General features: G+C 34.6%; 1 protein-coding gene and 1 long non-coding RNA gene across 2 annotated transcripts in view; one reads left to right on the top strand and one right to left on the bottom strand.

Moving 5' to 3' along the window:
• Positions 1–18586, bottom strand: part of LOC149771459 (potassium channel subfamily T member 2-like) — a 153812-nt gene that overhangs the window by 79647 nt on the left and 55579 nt on the right. Inside the window, exon 12 of the mRNA XM_089948428.1 lies at positions 17135–17243. Coding sequence (XP_089804554.1) covers positions 17135–17243 — 109 coding nt within the window. The remainder of the gene's footprint in view (positions 1–17134; positions 17244–18586) is intronic.
• LOC149771460 (uncharacterized) lies at positions 5368–8613 on the top strand. Its single transcript, XR_016418283.1, has 3 exons — positions 5368–5649; positions 6280–6424; positions 8203–8613. It is a non-coding gene; the product is annotated as an uncharacterized LOC149771460 (long non-coding RNA).

The following is an 18586-nucleotide window of genomic DNA, read 5'->3' on the forward strand; positions in this document are numbered from 1 at the left end:
TACTTGTTGGGATTATGTGTGAATATTCAAGGAATGCAGGACATACAACATTATTGGTAGATCTTAATCAGTTTTGAAAAAAAATATGTTTTTCCATTCAAAATTCAAATATGATGGAATAGAGATGGAAGTTTAGTGGTGCAGTTTTGAGACATTCCCTACCTGATCTGTTTGACTCATTTACTTACTTCAGTGTAGTTTGCCTTCAATTGTAAGAATTGTTTGGCACATGGTGAGTAATAAATGTCAGTGTCACAACTGAGTAGTGAGAAAAAATTAGTTCAAACAAGATTATCTACAAGTATGAGTGGAAAGAAAGATCAAGGCAAGCAACAAATAAAAACCAGATTACAGAGTAGCACCCTAATGGAGACATCTGACACAAGTATGAGTGAATCAACCTTGAGTACAATTCAGCTGGACTTCGATGAAATAAAGCAAAGTCTCAGAGGGAGCATTTCAAAAGCAGATTTTACATCTGCTATTGCTGACTTGGTGAAAAAGGATGACCTAGCAGAAATTGTTACAACTATTGTGAGGAAATTGTTAGAGAATGTGAAGGAAGATCTGAGAAAGGAGATAGTAGCAGAAAGTGAGAGGGTAATAAAGGAGAGGACAGGAGAGTTGATGGACAGGGTGGATTCACTGGAATTTGAAAACCACCAATTGTTAGAAAAATTACAAGAAGCAAAGAAGGAAAATGATAAAATGAGGATTGATATGAAAGATTATGAGAGGAGATCAGAGCAAGCAAGTGCAGCTTCAAACCAGTTCGAACAATATTCAAGGAAGCTGAACATAAAAGTTTTAGGGCTGGAGGAGGAGGAAAATGAAAATCTGAGAGAAAGAATTCTGAAGTTGGTGAAGGAAGTCACAAAAATTAATTTAGATAACAGGGACATAGTGGCTGTGCATAGGATTCCAGGTCGACAGGGACAACCAAGGCCAGTGATTGTCAAATTCTGGAGTCTGGATTGTAAACTTCCAATTATCAAGAAGCGGAAGGATTTTCTGCAGTACAAAGGAATTAGACTGGTAGAGGATGTAACCAGGCTGAATACTGAACTTATCAATAAATTATCTAGGCATCAAGAAATTGACAGTGCATGGTACTTTAATGGATCTGTGTATGGTAAAACCAAATTAGGAAAAAGGATAAAATTTGACATCTATGATGAAATTGATGAGAAAATTAGATTATAAGTGTAATATGCAATTCTGTGAACTTATGAAATTGACCGAATAGGTATGTGAACTTTCATTTTTATACTCCTTTTTCAACTCTAATTTGTTTTAATATTTTGTTTATAAGATCGACACTTCTTTCCCTCACCAATTTTATCCATAATTTATATGTCTGATGATTTGCTGGTCCACTGTTATATCTCTCCCTAATAAATTCTCTCACTAGTTTATAAATCATCTTTCACTCTTATACTCTCATATACACATTTACTAAGTTGTTTACTCACTTTTCTCAACATTACTCTTCCATGATAAATCTCTCAGTCTCACATTTTTTGCTCATACATTCAATCACCCACCACTTCCTTGTATGCGCTCTTTCACTCTTTCTTATTCTTCCCTTTTACCCCTTTTTTCATTCATTAAGTTGTAATTTATATTCTTTTTAATCTGTGCCGTTTGGTTTACAAAACTGTCTCCAGCTCCGGAAAGGTCTGTCAGAGGTGCATAAGAGTTATCGCAAATGGAGTTGTTTCACTTGTTGTCCATAGTATACTGTATCAATGTTAAATGCAGCCAAAGCTACAGCCTTTACTGTAACACCATGGATGATTTTATTATGGATGTTTGTATTCTGTGTGAGTGTGAGTGTGAAAGCCATGCATATGATAAACTCAAGGTGATAATTACTTCATATATTCCTGTACAAGAATATGTATGTGTAAAATTTCTGCTGTTTTCATGGATAATAACATAAAAATTATATCTATTAATGTTAGAGGCCTGCAAGGTTCAGTCTTAAAACGAAGGGATATTTTTCACTGGGTAAAACAAAAGAATGTATCTATAATATGCTTGCAAGAAACTCATAGTACAAAGAACGATGAAATATATTGGGCAGCTGAATGGGGATACAAATGTATATTTAGCCACTGCTCTAGTAAGAGTGCTGGGGTTGCAATATTTTTTAGAAATACTTTTGAATTTATAATTCATAGAGAAAGATGTGACAGTCAAGGGAGATTTATTATTTTAGATATTACAATTAATGGCAACAGAATAACCCTCGTGAATTTGTTTGGTTAAAATGATGATAATCCTAGCTTTTTTAGAAAGTTAAAGGAGGAGACTTTATTTTTTGAGAACTCATCAATTATAATGTGCGGAGACTGGAATACTGTTCAAGACTTAGATTTGGATACTTATAATATTTTACATGACAAACACCAACAGTCTAGGGCAGCGATTCAAGACCTGAAAAACAAATTGGAATTAATTGATCCCTGGCGAAATTCCAACCAAGACTTAAAGATGTATACCTGGAGGCAAAAATCTCCCTTGAAACAAAGTAGACTAGATTACTTTCTTGTATCAGATGACATTCATATGAATACAGCTGATGCATGTATGATCATTCAGCTATTGTTTTGAGTGTGGCGTTTTCAACGTTTCCAAGGGGAAAAGGATATTGGAAATTTAATAACCAACTGTTGAGGAACATTGAGTATACTGATTTGGTCAAAAAGTGTATAACTGACACTGTAAATGAATATTATGTAGGGGGAAATAAAGATGACTCTCTCCATGTTTCTCTTTCCTGTAAAGACCAAATGTTCTTTGAAATTTTGAAAATGAAAATAAGACCTGAAACTATAGGTTATTCTATTAGGAAATCAAAAGAGAAATGGGAAAAATTAAAGAAAATTGAGCAGGAAATAATAGAAATTCAGGGGGGACTGTCGAATAACATAAATGGGGAAATTTATGGAAAATTTAGAGAGGAAAAAAGCAGAATTAGAGGAATCTAGGAAAAAATACATAGAAGGTGTTATATTAAGATCTAAAGCTAGATGGTATGAATTTGGGGAAAAAAGCACAAAGTACTTTTAAAATCTTGAAAAAAGAAACAATGTTAATAAGACAATAAAGGAAATTATTTTAGATGATGGGACAAATATATCTGACCAAATAGATTCCCGTACAGAAAAATCTCACCAGTTCACATGAGCTGCTCATAAGCTGCACATGAGAACCTTGTTAGAAATGTATGCAAATTGGGTAGATTTTGCAGCCTCATGTGTGCAGTTTGTTAGATCTTGTGAGCCAAGGAAAAACTAACCTGATTCTCACGTGAGCAGATTTTGCTCACGTGAGAATCTAAATTTTCACATGAGAAAGTAGAACTTAGAAAACATTCTTTTCCATTACATACAACCATGTTTGAAAATAAGACAGAGTTCTAATTTCTCACGTGAGTTATCACGTGAGAAACTTGGACTTTGATTCTGGTTAAACACTTATTTCAAATTTATTCAAAGTTGGATTTTCTCATGTGAGTTATCACATGAGCAATTTGGACTTAAATATTTTGTGTATGTTGAATGTCAAGCATCTCCATTATTGTCAAATAGACATCACTTCTATTTTGCACTTGCTGTTACTTTGCTGTAATTTTTAAATTTTAAAACATTTTCAACTTATTTTCTCGCAGTGAGTTTTAATCTTATTTTGACCCAACAGGCTCCTTGTATTTGAACATATTAAGGTTCATTTCACTGTTTATAAAACGAAACAATTCAGAATTAAGGTCTTGTATAACCAGACTACCCATTAAACTTTAACAGCTGTCAAAGAATAGAGTTAATAACTTGCATACTGATCGTGCTTGATGTTTAATAATCCATAAAAAGGTGAAATGTTTCTCTCCCCAAAATTCACAGTTTACAAATATAAAAAGGAAATAAAACTTTTGCCCTAAAATGAATCCTATGTACCATAAACATATGATGCAACTCCTTTATTCACAAACTTCTAACACCCCACAATCAAATTGTAAAACAAATACATAACCTCATATCTGGAAAAAAATAAACACTGATGCACTTTTGGCCTAATAAACTCTCAAGTTATTTTCCATAAAAATTGGAGAATTACATAAACTACGTCGTTTTCTTCCATGCCTAACGTTCGCACAAAAGTCAATACAATTTTATACTTACTGAATTGCGTAATTCGGCTTAGGGGTCTTCCATTTAGTACCTACGCAACAGTCTGGCAAAGCTTGACCCCCCCCCCGTACGCTTGCATACTTTTGTTACGCCCCCCCCCCCCCCGCGTACGAACACATGCATACTTTCTTACGCCCCCACCTTCCCGCGTACGTACGCTTGACACCCCCCTTCCCCATATTCTATAAAACGGCCTATGTTTAATCCACGCAGAAACCATAAAGGATTAATAATATTAACGTGTTTAATAAAACATTGTCCACCGACGTTGAATGTCTGGCAACAAAGAAATACATGGGGTAACATTAAACATTTTGTCTAGTGTCCGCTAAAATTCAAACATCGACTGAACAGTCGAACAGGTTACGTATTAGACAAATTATTATCGAGGTTTCACCCCAACCCCGTTTCCTATGCATGTGTACATTATCATTAAAAAAAAAAACAACATGTACTACTGTACATAAAATTTAATAAATCCGTAAGAAACTAACTGCCTAATCTAGTCGTGTTTGGTTGTGTAGCTGTTTCGTACTGTTTTACATGTGTATATTCTTGGCAATAGAAACTTTTGCTTATTTGCAGCCTTTTAAATGTTGTAATCATGTCATTTCAAAGTTTATAAAAGAAGTTCCCTATTGAAATAATCACAAAACAAATCACTGACGTTTCCGTTAACTTTTCTGTGACCCAGGTTATCAGAGTACATGGTGGAAGAATCGCCTTGTTAGAACCATTAGAGTGTCCTGTGGGGCATGGCTCGGCACAAGCTAGTGTAAAAACATCAAAATTAACTAGGTCTATATTAATTAACTTATTAATGATATGAATTCACTTATAGCTCAGTTTTTATGAACCATCAGATAATAAAATAGCATTTATTTAATATATAAAAATAACATTAAAAAATACCCGAGTACATGTGTACAAAGGAGTGTAAAACCAGAAGGGTTCGCATCATTGCTTACAATTTAAATGTCAGTCATACAGTAGTATAAAATAATAAAAGTATTATTTTTATACTACATGTATGACTGATTTTTATATTGTAATCAATGATACAAGCACCTATGCGTACAACAACATGTTTTCTAATAATTTACCCTTTATGGCGCCTCAAATGAACTCAACAGATGCTGGAGGTTGACCTACAGTGTACATGAAGAATAGCACTTTTAAACCGAACAGACAGAAATTTACGCGCGGGCCATGTTCTCTTAGCAAGGGCCACGCTGTTTATGGAGAAAGTTATTTAATATTCTCCTGCAACTTGTTTACTCTTAAAACATTCTGACAGCAAGAGTGTGGACATTATTAAAATATAGAAACCAACACCAACATTTTAAGATATCCACGTCGGTACGGTTGTTAATGTCCAGTACGAAACAGAAGACGTCGACGTGCTGTTAGGCAAAATTCAAGGATTATGAAAGACTTGTTCATTGCCGAGAAAGAGGTAAGTTACTTTTACTCATTTCTTTTTACAATTTCGCATATAGAATGATCAAAGTGGATAGCCTGAATCATCGACATTATAAGCATAAGCATAAATTCGCATAGTCGTTTAAAATTGAGCCAAGGGTTTGTTTCAGATTTTACTTAAAGATAATAATTCAACCTCCTGTTTCTAAAAATGATATCTACACCACACTATCATCGAATATTTAAGCCTTCTGCAATTTAACTGTGCAACCATGTCTGGCTCTTACCCCCACCCCCAATAATAATGCAGGCGCTCAGTGAGGAGCACTTGCGTTACCGATTGAAACAATTTGTACAAACATAACTGTTTTTCGTATTATTTTATTGCTGATTGGGTGGATCAAGATAAGCATACACGATTGAGAACCAAATGCAGTAGCTTAATTCATGATTTTATTCCTAAAAGACATTTGCCCTGTCTGTCAAATATTTTGATTGGTAAATTTAAAATAGAGATTTAATTGGATAAGGATTACAGCTTTTCTTAATGCTTATATACACTAGGACTCTTGCCAACCAAATCGTTTTCTCATTTCAGTGCATTCTTTCAGTTATGCATAGATAAATAAAACGATCAATTATACTAATTTTTATCTTTTTACAGATTAAACTTCATGAAGGTCACAAAATTCAATCAACACAACAAAGTTAGCAATCATTTGAAAGAAATGCAAAACATTGACAGCAACAGGAAGAAGTCAGACAAAACCCCATTGCCATGCTAGAGGAAATTCCGACTCCAGTAAAGGGTATGTATAAGACGCTTCAAATCTTTTGATGTAATACACATGATAACATACGCATTTCAGACATTAAAATTTGACCCCCAATACATTTTTTTTTATAATATAAAAATTGGAAACCAGATTTTGAATTTCTTTATATATTGCAAATGTACATATTTTGGAAAAATGTATCCTAAAAGTTTTGGAGAAATCTTCCAGAGGACTGTTCCAGAAGTAGAGATGTCAATTTGTTTGAAATTTCTAATGTGTACCCATCATTCCTAACGATTGGTTACCAGAGTATACAATCAAAAGGAAATTGTATTAAATGTGAAGCTGAACTGCTTCGTTGTAGGTTCACATGTTCCATCCCCAAAAAGAGCTGTAAGCATAATTATTACTAAAATAAGTGGGCAAAAATCATAATCTGAGCACAACGAGTATAAATTACATGCCATTATTACAGAAAACTATGAAAAATATTGTATATGCAGTTATAATTTTTGTCACAAATCAGCTGAACTTGTGTGGATTAGTAGTATGGATGAGAATAGACACAAAAGAAATTGATAAATTATTGGTGCATAAGTCATTTCGACTAGTGTACATGTCTACAGTAATCGTCATAAAGTCCATAATTGTTCATTGTTGTATTATCCTCAACCTGCCATGGTTCATCCCATAACGACGGTCCAGTGCAACATGTTTTTAAGTTTAACAAAATATCTTTTCTCTAACATTTTTCAGTTACATAACATCCATCAGTTGCATTGATACATCCCGGGTTATTTTTATTGTTGTTTTTTCTTCTTTTTTTAAAAATGATATCTGGTGCCATTTATTTTCTATTTAAGCTGGACTGCTATGTGTATAGTATCATAATAGAATGAATCTAGGGCAAATGGTTTCACATTCAAGAACCTGTCTGTTTTCTTGGAACTGTTTAATGTAAAATTCATGCAGAAGTTACCAATACATTAATTTTTATTTGATTTTTTTCAAAACTGTTATTAAGTAGCAAACTTTTTTTGATCTTTATATTTCAGTCTGTTTAGTTGTCCATTTCATTCATTTTTTTGTCCTAACATGGTGGTATAAGAAGTGCATGTTACAGTAGCCAAGTTAAACCAGACATTCATATTGTGCTTAATTTTATTTGACCCAGATAATGTCACCAGGATCTGAAAACAAGAGTGTTTTAAGTCATGAGAAAATTGGCACATGAACCATGGACAGTCATGACATTAGGATGGTCAGGCTTGAAATATTAGCATTGATTCTTAAATAGGTCACTTGAGAAAGGATTGTATTATTATACAGACCACGTATGACAAGTAAATTGTAAGCAACCATATGAGCCCCTGTGAACACTTTTTTTTTAACGGGTACCCAATTGTTCGTTTTATTACCCAGGTTATTATCAATGGGAGAATACCCGGGTACACATTGGCATCTTTATCCAGAAGTAGTCAAATTTGGAATATGCAACGTGACTTGCAGGTATCTCATCAACAGTGCAGTTTATATGTTTGCTACTGAACTATGGTAATTCTATTGGTAGAGCAATTTGACTCATAATCCAAAGGATGAATTTTCAGACTGGGTTGGCTGCGTAAGTGTGTCCTTGGGAAAACAGTTTGCTCCTATTTCCACAGTGTGATAAAGTGCCATCTAATCCAAACTACAATTATGTATTTTGCCTTTACCTTGTAAAACAAATCTTCAAAAATCCACCTTACAGAATGTCTCAAATGCTGTGATCAGAAAAAAAATTTCTACCAACTTTTTCATTTCCATTTCAGGTTCCATTTTTCAACAGTTCAAAACTGAGCCTGCTAACTTAAATTCAATGGTCAACAGGAAGTGCATTGATTCAAAGAGAACAATCTCCAAGTGAAAATATTGTTGCAGACTGGCAAATAATGAAATTCAGAAGCAGGAATGTCAATTACACGTTTTGTTTGCTTTGAATTGTCTGGAACAGTGAAGAATGGTCTTCATGTGAAGCAAATTTCCAGCAGTATCTTTCATTATGACCTTAAAGTTTTTAGAATAAATGTGATGTATTAATATAACAGGTACATACATACATACATACATGCTCTCGTTGTCTTACCTTATTAAAAGATCACTAATCGAACTCAAATTATATGCTTATGATTACTAGATTTGAATATTGATCTTACTCTGTTTAATTCTTGTATTCAATAAAAACTAAATACTATAGTTGTTTTTTGTTGTTTTTGCTCATGTGAGCAAAATCTTGCTCATGTGAGCAAGATGCTGCTCATGTGAGCAAGATGTTGCTCACGTGAGCAAGGTGTGGCTCACGTGAGCAAGATGTTGCTCATGTGAGCAAGGTGTGGCTCACGTGAGCAAGATGTTGCTCACGTGAGCAGATCTTGCTCACATGAGCGAGGTGTGGCTCATGTGAGCAAGGTGTGGCTCACGTGAGCAAGATATTGCTCTTGTTAACAATTCCTGCACATGTGATTTTCTTATTAGAATCTATTTGCTCACGTGAGTTCTAACCTAATTTGCATGTTAAATTGCACATGAGACTAACCTGAGTTAGATCTCACGTGAGAATCTCATGTGCAGAAGGGTAGGCAGTTTTGGTGTGGGATATTTTAGAAGCACAAAAACAGTTTTATATGGAATTGTTCAAAAGTAGAATTGCTCAGCTTGATGATGAGGCTATTCAAGAAACTCGAAATAGATTTTTTAATCACAATATTAAACTTAGTCGAGAGGAGAGAGAATCATGCGAGGGTCTGCTTACAATTAATGAATTTGGTATGTCTCTAAAACGGATGGAAAATGGAAAAAGTCCTGGCTCAGATGGATTCACTGTAGAGTTCTATAAATTCTTTTGGAAGTCTCTGGGGGGGATTTATATGTAGATCAATAAATTACAGATATTCTGTAGGAAAACGTTCAGATTTTCAGACTCAAGGAGTCATCACCTGTCTACCAAAGGAGGAAAAAGACAGAAGATATTTTAAAAACTGGAGACCTATATCACTTTTAAATACTGATTATAAGATTGCTTCGGGAGCAATTGCAGCTAGGATTAAAAAGGTTCTTCCATCAATAATCAGCAATACTCAGAAAGGATATATGAAGGGTAGATTCATTGGAGAAAACACCAGACTATTATATGATATCATGGAGCAACTTGAGAATGAAAACAGATATGGTTTATTATTGTTAATAGATTTCGAAAAAGCCTTTGACTCAATTAATTGGATCTTTGTGGAAGAAGCTCTACAATCTTTTAATTTTGGTGATTCCGTTTGTAAGTGGTTTAAACTGTTTTGTAATGACTCTAATAGTTGTGTTATAAATAATGGACATATGTCATCTTTTTTCAGACTTGAAAGAGGATGTCGTCAAGGAGATCCCCTTGCACCTTATTTGTTTATCATTGGGGTTGAGATTTTAGCTATAACTTTAAAGCAAAACGTGGATGTACGGGGAGTAATCTTTGATGCCAGTGAATATAAATTGGGTCAGTTATAATGCCGATGACACTTTTATTCTTCTTGATGGATCTAGTTTTTCTCTTGAAGCAACCATGAATATCTTGCAAGGTTTTTCTCTATTATCGGGACTTAAATGTAACATAACAAAAACAAAAGCTATTTGGATTGGAAACAGGAAATTTTCTAATGAAAGAATATGTCCCGAAATGGGCCTAATTTGGTCCTCTTCTAACTTTACACTCCTTGGCATAGAATTTTCTCCAGATTTACAACAGATGGTGGAAATCAATTATATGAAGAAACTAACAAAGGCAAAATGAATACTGGCAAGTTGGAGTCAAAGACATCTATCAATAGTTGGTAAAGTAATTGTTGTAAAGGCTCTTGTTCTGCCCATATTCATACATCTTTTTTCAGCACTTCCTAACCCATCAGCAAAAGCTGAAGCAGAACTAAATCGCATGTTATTTAAATTTGCATAGGGTGGAAAAGTAGAGAGAATAAAACGTGATATACTAGTTTCCCCAGAAAATGAGGGAGGACTAAATATGATACACATATTTTCATTCATTAGGTATATTAAGATAAGATGGGTTAAAAGATTGCTGGAAAAGGAAAATGGAACGTGGCAGAACTTAGTCAATACAACTATACTCAGAAATAAAAAGGATATTTGGAATTTAGGGAGAAGGAAATTAGAAGAATTTTGTAAGTTCATTGAAAACAGTTTTTGGAGAGATGTAATTTTGGCAGTATCTAAATGGAAAGAAGAACCGCAAAGTCCTAACGAGTATCTATCCATGAGTATTTTAAATTTTGTCCCCCCTAAAATGATCTATCAGTACAAATCCTGGACAGAAGCTGGTTTTGAAATTCTGAACGATCTAGTAGATGTTCACGGTAATTTAATACCTTTTGAGATAATAAAACAAAAAACTGGAAGCGATGATTTCTTGAAATACTTCTCCTTAATATCCAGAATTCCTAAAGCATGGAAAGATGCCATAAAAAAACACCTAGTACATAATAATTTTGATAAGCAGGAGGATAAAATAACGAACTTGCGAAAACAAGATTCACTCAAGTTTGTTTACAAAGATCTTTTACAGGAAGCTAAAAGGCAACACACTGCGAAGCAAGAAACTTGGATGCAAGTATTTAATAAAAATATAAGTAGTGAGGAGTGGTCTGATATATATAGCCGGGCAAAATGCTGTACCAAGGATACCAAGTTGATCTCTTTTAACTTTAAATTAATCCATAGAATAATCGCTACTAATGATTTTCTTAAAAGAATTAACATATTTGATGACAACAAATGTACTTTCTGTAAGAGTGAAACTGAAAGTATTGAGCATCTCTTTTATGACTGCAGTATTACTTCACAGTTTTGGTACTGTTTTATTTAAGTTTTTGCACCTTTTTGCCCAAATATTGTACATCTGTCCAAAAAAGAAACATTTTTAGGAAGTGAACAACTGGACAGTTTGGGTAATTTTCTGCTTATTTTGGCAAAATATTATATTTATACTTGCAGATTCAATATGAAAAATCCTTCTATTTTTGCTTTTAAGCAAATAGTTGCAATGCATAAGAACATTGAAAAATACACTGCTAAGGTAACTAAAAAAGAGGACCAATTTCTTCAAAAATGGACCTCAACAATGAACATTTAACTTGTCTCTGACTTGAGGGTAAACAGGAACAAAATACTGTAATATCACAAAAGCCATGTCACCTAGATTGTGTGCCATATGCATGTGTATATGCGTGTGTGTGTGTGTGTGTGTTTTTCTTTTTTACTTTCTCTGTAGATTATATTTATTATCCCTAGATTATCTGATAACCAGAAATGTTTGATTGTAAGGCGACCCTGGGATGGTTCCCCGACCCATTGGTCAACCTATTACGGGGTTAATAAAAAAAAAAAAAACAGATATGTTGGAACTTCTATCCATCATTATTGTCACAAATTCATTTTCTTAAACTTTTTTGTCCAAGTCAGCCTGTATAACCTCAGCGCACACTAGTACAAATTACGCTCCCAAGCTTTTGACTCATAGGTGGTGTTGTTAGAAGCTTTAAGAGATGAAAGTGCATCACATCCATTTCCTCATTGCAGTTTTAACAGTGAGGGGTATTTTGAAATAGGAACATTTTCAATGGCAGTAAAATATGCCATCCTCACCATATATACAAATACATCAGATTTTTCAGACTCTTTCTTTAAAACATTAGAACAGCAGCTTCCAAGTCAGACTTGAGTACCATACATTAGCCCTTAATTGCCTGTTTATGATCATGTGACTTGGCATGTTGTGTAAGAGTCAAGGGCATGCAATTGCTGAATTTCTCTAGACACATGTTTCAGTTATAATTAGCAGAATTTCCAAGAATAATTTTATGTTAAAATACACTTGCATACTTTGAAATGGAAAAAGGAATTGTGACCACAAAAAATCCTTCTTTTGAATTATTTTGTATTCCTACTTATTTATCTTAATATTTAAAAATGATACAACTGCAAGTATGTTTTTCAGTGCATAGCTTTGAACTATTTTGTGGTAGTTCTTGCACATCACTGCTTTTGAAATGCATGAATTATACCAAATTTTGAGTGATTCATGTGCCCTGCTAATATCGCAGCATATCTGAATTTGTCTGCATATTAAATTCTCATGATTAATATTTTTCCCCTATTCCGCTTCTCTTACAGGATATACTCTAAACATATTGTCTGGTCCCTAAGGTTACAAAATGTTCAATGAAATTGGAAAAATAAATGATATTTACAAAGTTGAAGTTTGATGATAATTTTATTATATCTGTAGTACCATTTAGATCAAAAACCCACCTTCCCTCTGTCTCTCTCATCTTGTATCTTGTGACTTTTCTAAAGGTTAACCAGTCACATGACCTATGCATCATCCCATTTCATCCCTAATGGTACCATGGGTTCATACATATAAATCTCCTGGATAGGTGGGTATTCTTCCTAAGCTGAGGGGCGTCCCCATCCCTTCTGTTACTCACTGAAATCTCCCATGTATGCAGTATTATTACTGAAATATTATGTTTTCCATTTATGTTCACAATGTGCTTCCAGTACAGTATATTTACGGTAATACTGCCTGTAATCACATGACTATGAAATGACTAAGCAGGGCAAAACAATTTAGTTGCTAATTTCAACCAGCATAAAACAATCAACACCCTTGTGATTATGTCAGCAGGGTTGGTTGACTTGAGTGTTTTAAGTATGTTGACACGGATTATATTATGTAGGGTCAGAAGTAATTGTCAAGGATTAAAGAGATTAAATAATTATGGCTGGACTACTTTAAGACATTAATCATCATAAAACAGGGTTGGTTTGACTTTGGTGTTTAAAGTTTGTTGAGCTGTTGTAGCATGTGTTATCTCAAAATGCTAAAATGACAAAATCAAAGCATCCAAAATATCACATGAAATTCAGCGATGGATGGAAACAGGAATTTCAGTGGTTGGAACCAAGTTATAAGGACATAAATATTCTGCCCTACTGTAAAGCTGATCTTAATATCTTCTACACTGGCAATAACGACACAATTATGTATCACACAGCATATAAAAGCAAATGAATCAAAACAACAATCACTGAAATCAAGGAATTTGCATGAAACATGGAAAAAGATATCTCCTGTTTTAATACTACAATTTTCAGATCTAGTCAAAATGATATTCTCCAACTCAGAAACTGCACAAGAATTCTCATACAACCCGTACAAAATAATTAGGTGGATTCCACCTGGAATTTAAGCAGACTCCAGGCGGAATCTGCCTAAAATGTTAAAAATCTAGTTAATACAAAGGCGGACATGGAAAATTTGAGAAGTCATTAAGATGAATCCATCTAGAGTCCGTCTAACTCTAAGATGGACTTTTGTCAAATTCCTGCTATCTCTAAGATGGACTTTTGTCAAATTCCTGCTATAAATACATCTTTAGGCATAATTCTGGACTTGGTTGATTTTCCACCCACCATCTAGGTGGAATTAGGAACTTAGTCACTGACATCTATTACATGAAAGGAGGAATCTGGACTTAGTTTATCTTCTAACCAACATCTAGGCGGAATGAAGAATTTAGTCATTTACATCAGTTAAATAAGGCATAATTAGGACTTGGCTTTTGTGTGTCTGTAAAGTTAAATGACTGAAAATATAGTGATATTTTGTGATTGTAATATCACTGACAGTTCAATAAAAATATCAATAAGATACAATAACATTTATTGTTTCTTGTACAATTTGAATGATTTTCAGCAGCATTTATATTTCCTGTTTTTGATAGCTGTAATTTTATTGTTTATTTAGGGCACAATTTATAACTTCTTTCCACAGCTTTCCTTGTTAAATTTCTTTTTCAAATTTGTTGTTGTTGTTGTATTTTTGTTTAACTTCAACTGGATTTAACTGCCCTCAAACAAGTTTTCATCTTGTTTTCTGTTTTAAAACATAATTTCGCTTTTCTCCTGACCTGAATTTCCTCGATATGGACCCATTATTTAATATCGTCTCTGAAACTTTTTTTTTAAAATAATGCTCTATCCAGTCCCATTCCACAACGAGCTTTCAAATAAGTATTTGTTCCATTTATTGTTTAACAGAGGCTCGTTGTATAAAGCTTTCTGATTGGTCAAATTTTTGTAATTGCCCAATTAATCATCATGTAACAGAAACTGATGGGAAAGAGCATGTTTGCTAAACATGGCAATTCAAATTTTCGAGCAGGACGAGAGATTGAATAACCATTTGAAAAATGTGCAGCAATGAGAATACCCTGAACGCAAATTTGATGGGAACATAATTGGTCAGTCTGTATGAAAACTGAATGCCAGGACAAGCATTTTGCTTTTTGTGCCATAAAGAGCTTTACAGTAGCGGCTAACGTGCTAAATAGGACAAGGAACTGAAACACGAATCAGGATGATTTCGAAGTTATACAACTCCAAACTGATTAACTTCAGAATTTAAGGAGGGACAATGTGTAGATCACTGGTGGGAATTGTTGCCAGATATCCATGCCTACCAAAGATAGTCATATCTTTGCAGAATTTTCTTGGCTGAAAAGTAGAATCTACTTTCAGTCTCGTGAGGCATTATTGTGTATATTATCAAAATATTCTTGGTGTGTTGGAATTCAGTGTAAATTAAGAGTAATTATATCATGATAAACGTTTGTCATGGCCACTTATGGAACAAGGACTAATTCGAGAGACCACAACAGCATCATAGTTTGTGCAATCAAAAATCCAGTCTACAGTACAAGTGATGTAAGGCAGGCTTCTAGCTTTTCTTCTTCTCATAATCAAATTGCCTCAAATGGATGTTTTTCTGTAATTTTGCATTATTTTCACGGCTGAATTTTTCAATGCAGATTAATATTTTATATATGTTTATGTGTTCACAGATGCCTGTGCATATGTTCCTGGCTTGACACTTTGATTTTTAAAACCACTTAATTGTTTAGTGGGGGGCCCCGAGTGGCCGAGTGGTCTAAAGCGCTCTCCGTTACGGATCACTGCCATCTCACCTCTGTCTGCGTGGGTTCGAGTCTAGAATTCAGCCAATGTGGGTATGTGAGAAAGCTTGCCGGTAGCTTCTCGTGGGTCGGTGGTTCTTCCCGGGGTTTTCCCGGGTTCTTCCTCCACCATTAATACTGGCCGCCATGCATAGCCTATCGTGTGCTGAAATATGGCGTTAAACCCAACAACAACAACAACAACAACAATTATTTAGTGTCAGATACTTCATATCATGTTGTATATACTGTATATATTGTACATCACAGACAGAAGGCCTCAAGGTAGATTAGTTCTGTAACTAATTGAAATACCTTCTCTAAATAAAGTCATTATTATTATTATTAGTATTAACTCCCATTTCTCTTGCCTTGGATGTCATATAATTACATCAATATAATTGTTTTCACACACACTTAAATATCACCTTGGTTAATAAAGTCCTGTTTAATTCATATTCATTATTTCTTTGAAACCTGCTGAAATGTCTGAAACACTAAAAAAAAACTTCAGTAAAATGCTGTATAATGCTTAAAATGTTAGTGGAATCTTACAAAAGTTTTAGTCAGTTTTTTGTGAAACCTCACAAATATTTCAAAGAAATTTGAGTTAGACCTCAACATAATTTCAATGAAAGTTTTGGTCAAAATATGTGTGAAATCTCACCATACTTTAAAGTGAAATGAAAAATACTTAAGTGATGCCATGTTGGATTAGATTTTGTATGCAAAAAAGAAAATGGCATTGCCCCTTAGGACAAGAAAAACCTAAATCTTATTTGATAATGTCTGTCAAAATAAAATTTATGATCCATTTTAAAAATTACTGTGAATATTTATCATTGATTCCCAATAATGCCTAAAAATCATTAGGCAGATTAATAAGTATATTTTTTATGGTTTAGGCAGAAATTGCTTTAAAAAACCCATCTGAAATCTGCCTTGACATTTCATTATTGGATGGGGTTTCTCAGGTATTTCCATCTAATTAGGCAGAAGTAAAGATTCTGCCTAGTAACAGTAATTTGCATATTTCGAGGTATATTCCACCCTGAATCTGCCTAAAAGTGATAATAAGGGGAATCTAGGCTAAATAAGCGGAATAAACAGATTCCGCAGAGTAGACGGAATAAACAAATTCCACCTAGCAGGCGGAATAAACAAATTCCACCTAGTAGGCAGAATAAACTAATTCCGCCTAGTAGGCGGAATAAACAAATTCCGCCTAGTAATAGACGGACTAATTTGCATGTTTCGGGCTGTATTCCACCCTGAATCCGCCCTGAACCCACCTAAAATTTATAATAAGTGGAATCTAGGCTTTAAGTGAAATCCGCTTTAAAATTCCACCTGGAATCTGGTTAAAGTCAGGGCGGAAGTTTTTGTACAGGAAATGGATCAAAACTAATCGCATAGAGACCCAAGTTTGGGGTCTTTGTTGGGATAAGAATTTCAAAGACGTGCCATATTGAAAAACCTGCCGTTCTCCTTGAAAATTTTCTCTCTTTTGAAGTCAAAATTCTGACCAAATGTTTTAAATTTCATAATTTATCCCAAGCTGACTTCTCTGTTCCATCACATGTATTTGATTTTTATGAAATTATCATCAGCTTCATAAGCATCATCAGAGTTTCCAATTTTAGAATGATGAGAGAAATTTAGGAATAATAAATACCAATGCTCTTACCTGCAAATTTGACATGGATTATGTTCTCAGGTTTAAAGAGCTGGATGTATTGTTTACATTCTGGGGCAAAATCCTTTACGGCCCAAGATCTCAGAACTGTATGGTGATCCTAAAAGTTTGTAAAAGATGCATCATACAGAATGAATGATAGTGGTTTGAAGATCAACAAATGTACTATATGAGATTAAGAAAAGTCACTTTTAGTCAAGAATTGGATCATGATTCACATCACATGTGTGTGTGTGTGATTTGGATTTTTAACATAGCTTTAACAATTTTCCTGTCATATCGCTATGATGTCTGCAATGTGGCAGTTTATAGTGATGCCTAGCATTGGAGCATTATGCAGCGGACATGTAGCATGATGTCCCGCCCAGTCGCATTATCCTGTCACCCGGCTGACCAGTCCTAACACTAACCTCATAATGCTGAGCACCAGGCAAGGCAGCTGTTAGTACCATTTTTGTAAGTCTTTGGTATGTCTCTTGGCCAGGGATCGAACCCACAACCTCATGCATCCAAGGCGGATGCTCTAACCACTAGGCTACTGGAGCGATCCAAATCACATATCAACATATACGACTACTATTTTTTCAGCAACTTTTTTTTAAAGAAAAATAAAATTTTCTAAATGATTGATATTAACCTCTTAATTCCAAGAAATATTTTCTGTTTGATTGGTTACTTCATGTAATATGTTGACAGATGTTCAGCTCAAAGGTTTGGTTTTTTCTATGGCACAACAACACAAGTAGGCTATTTTGCCAAGGCAAATTGAGAAAAGTGCCTTGATCAATAATGCAGCATTATAGTTGACCCAGGCTTACCCAATGGAAGAATTTGAACCCATGCCCTTTCAGTCACCTGCCTGGCATGCCAACTGCTCTGGTGGCCTAGTGGTTAGAGCGTCTGCCTTGGATGCAGGAGGTCATGGGTTTGATCCCCGGTTGAGTCATACCAGAGACTTACAAAAATGGTACTAACAGCTGCCTCACTAGGCAAGACAATAAGACTGGTTGGCCTGTTGTCAGGATAATGTGACTAGGTGGAACATCATGCTACATGTCTGCGACATGATGCCCCAGTGCTAGACATCACTATAAACTGCCACATTGCAGACATTGTAGCGATATGACTGAAAATGTGTTAAAGCTACGTTAAAATCAAAATCACATCACATCACGTCTGGCATGCTAACCACTCAGCCACCACAACTCAAGCCCCCATTGGATGCCTCTAATGATATAGGATGGGGAGCATCAGGTCTATTCTATATCCCAAAGGGATTTCACAGAGGGACAATACAGGAGGTCTTGACAAATGTATTTTCAAGGAAAGACAGTTTTATTGTATGATCAGTTAATATCATGGTACCAAAACCTATGCAATTATTTAAAAAAACACCTGGTACATCAAAATGATGTTTTCTCTTCAACTCTGCAAAAAATGGTC

Source organism: Sinohyriopsis cumingii, unplaced genomic scaffold (genome assembly GCF_028554795.1).
Source record: "Sinohyriopsis cumingii isolate HCF-2022 unplaced genomic scaffold, ASM2855479v2 utg001837l, whole genome shotgun sequence".
NCBI lineage: Eukaryota > Metazoa > Mollusca > Bivalvia > Unionida > Unionidae > Sinohyriopsis > Sinohyriopsis cumingii.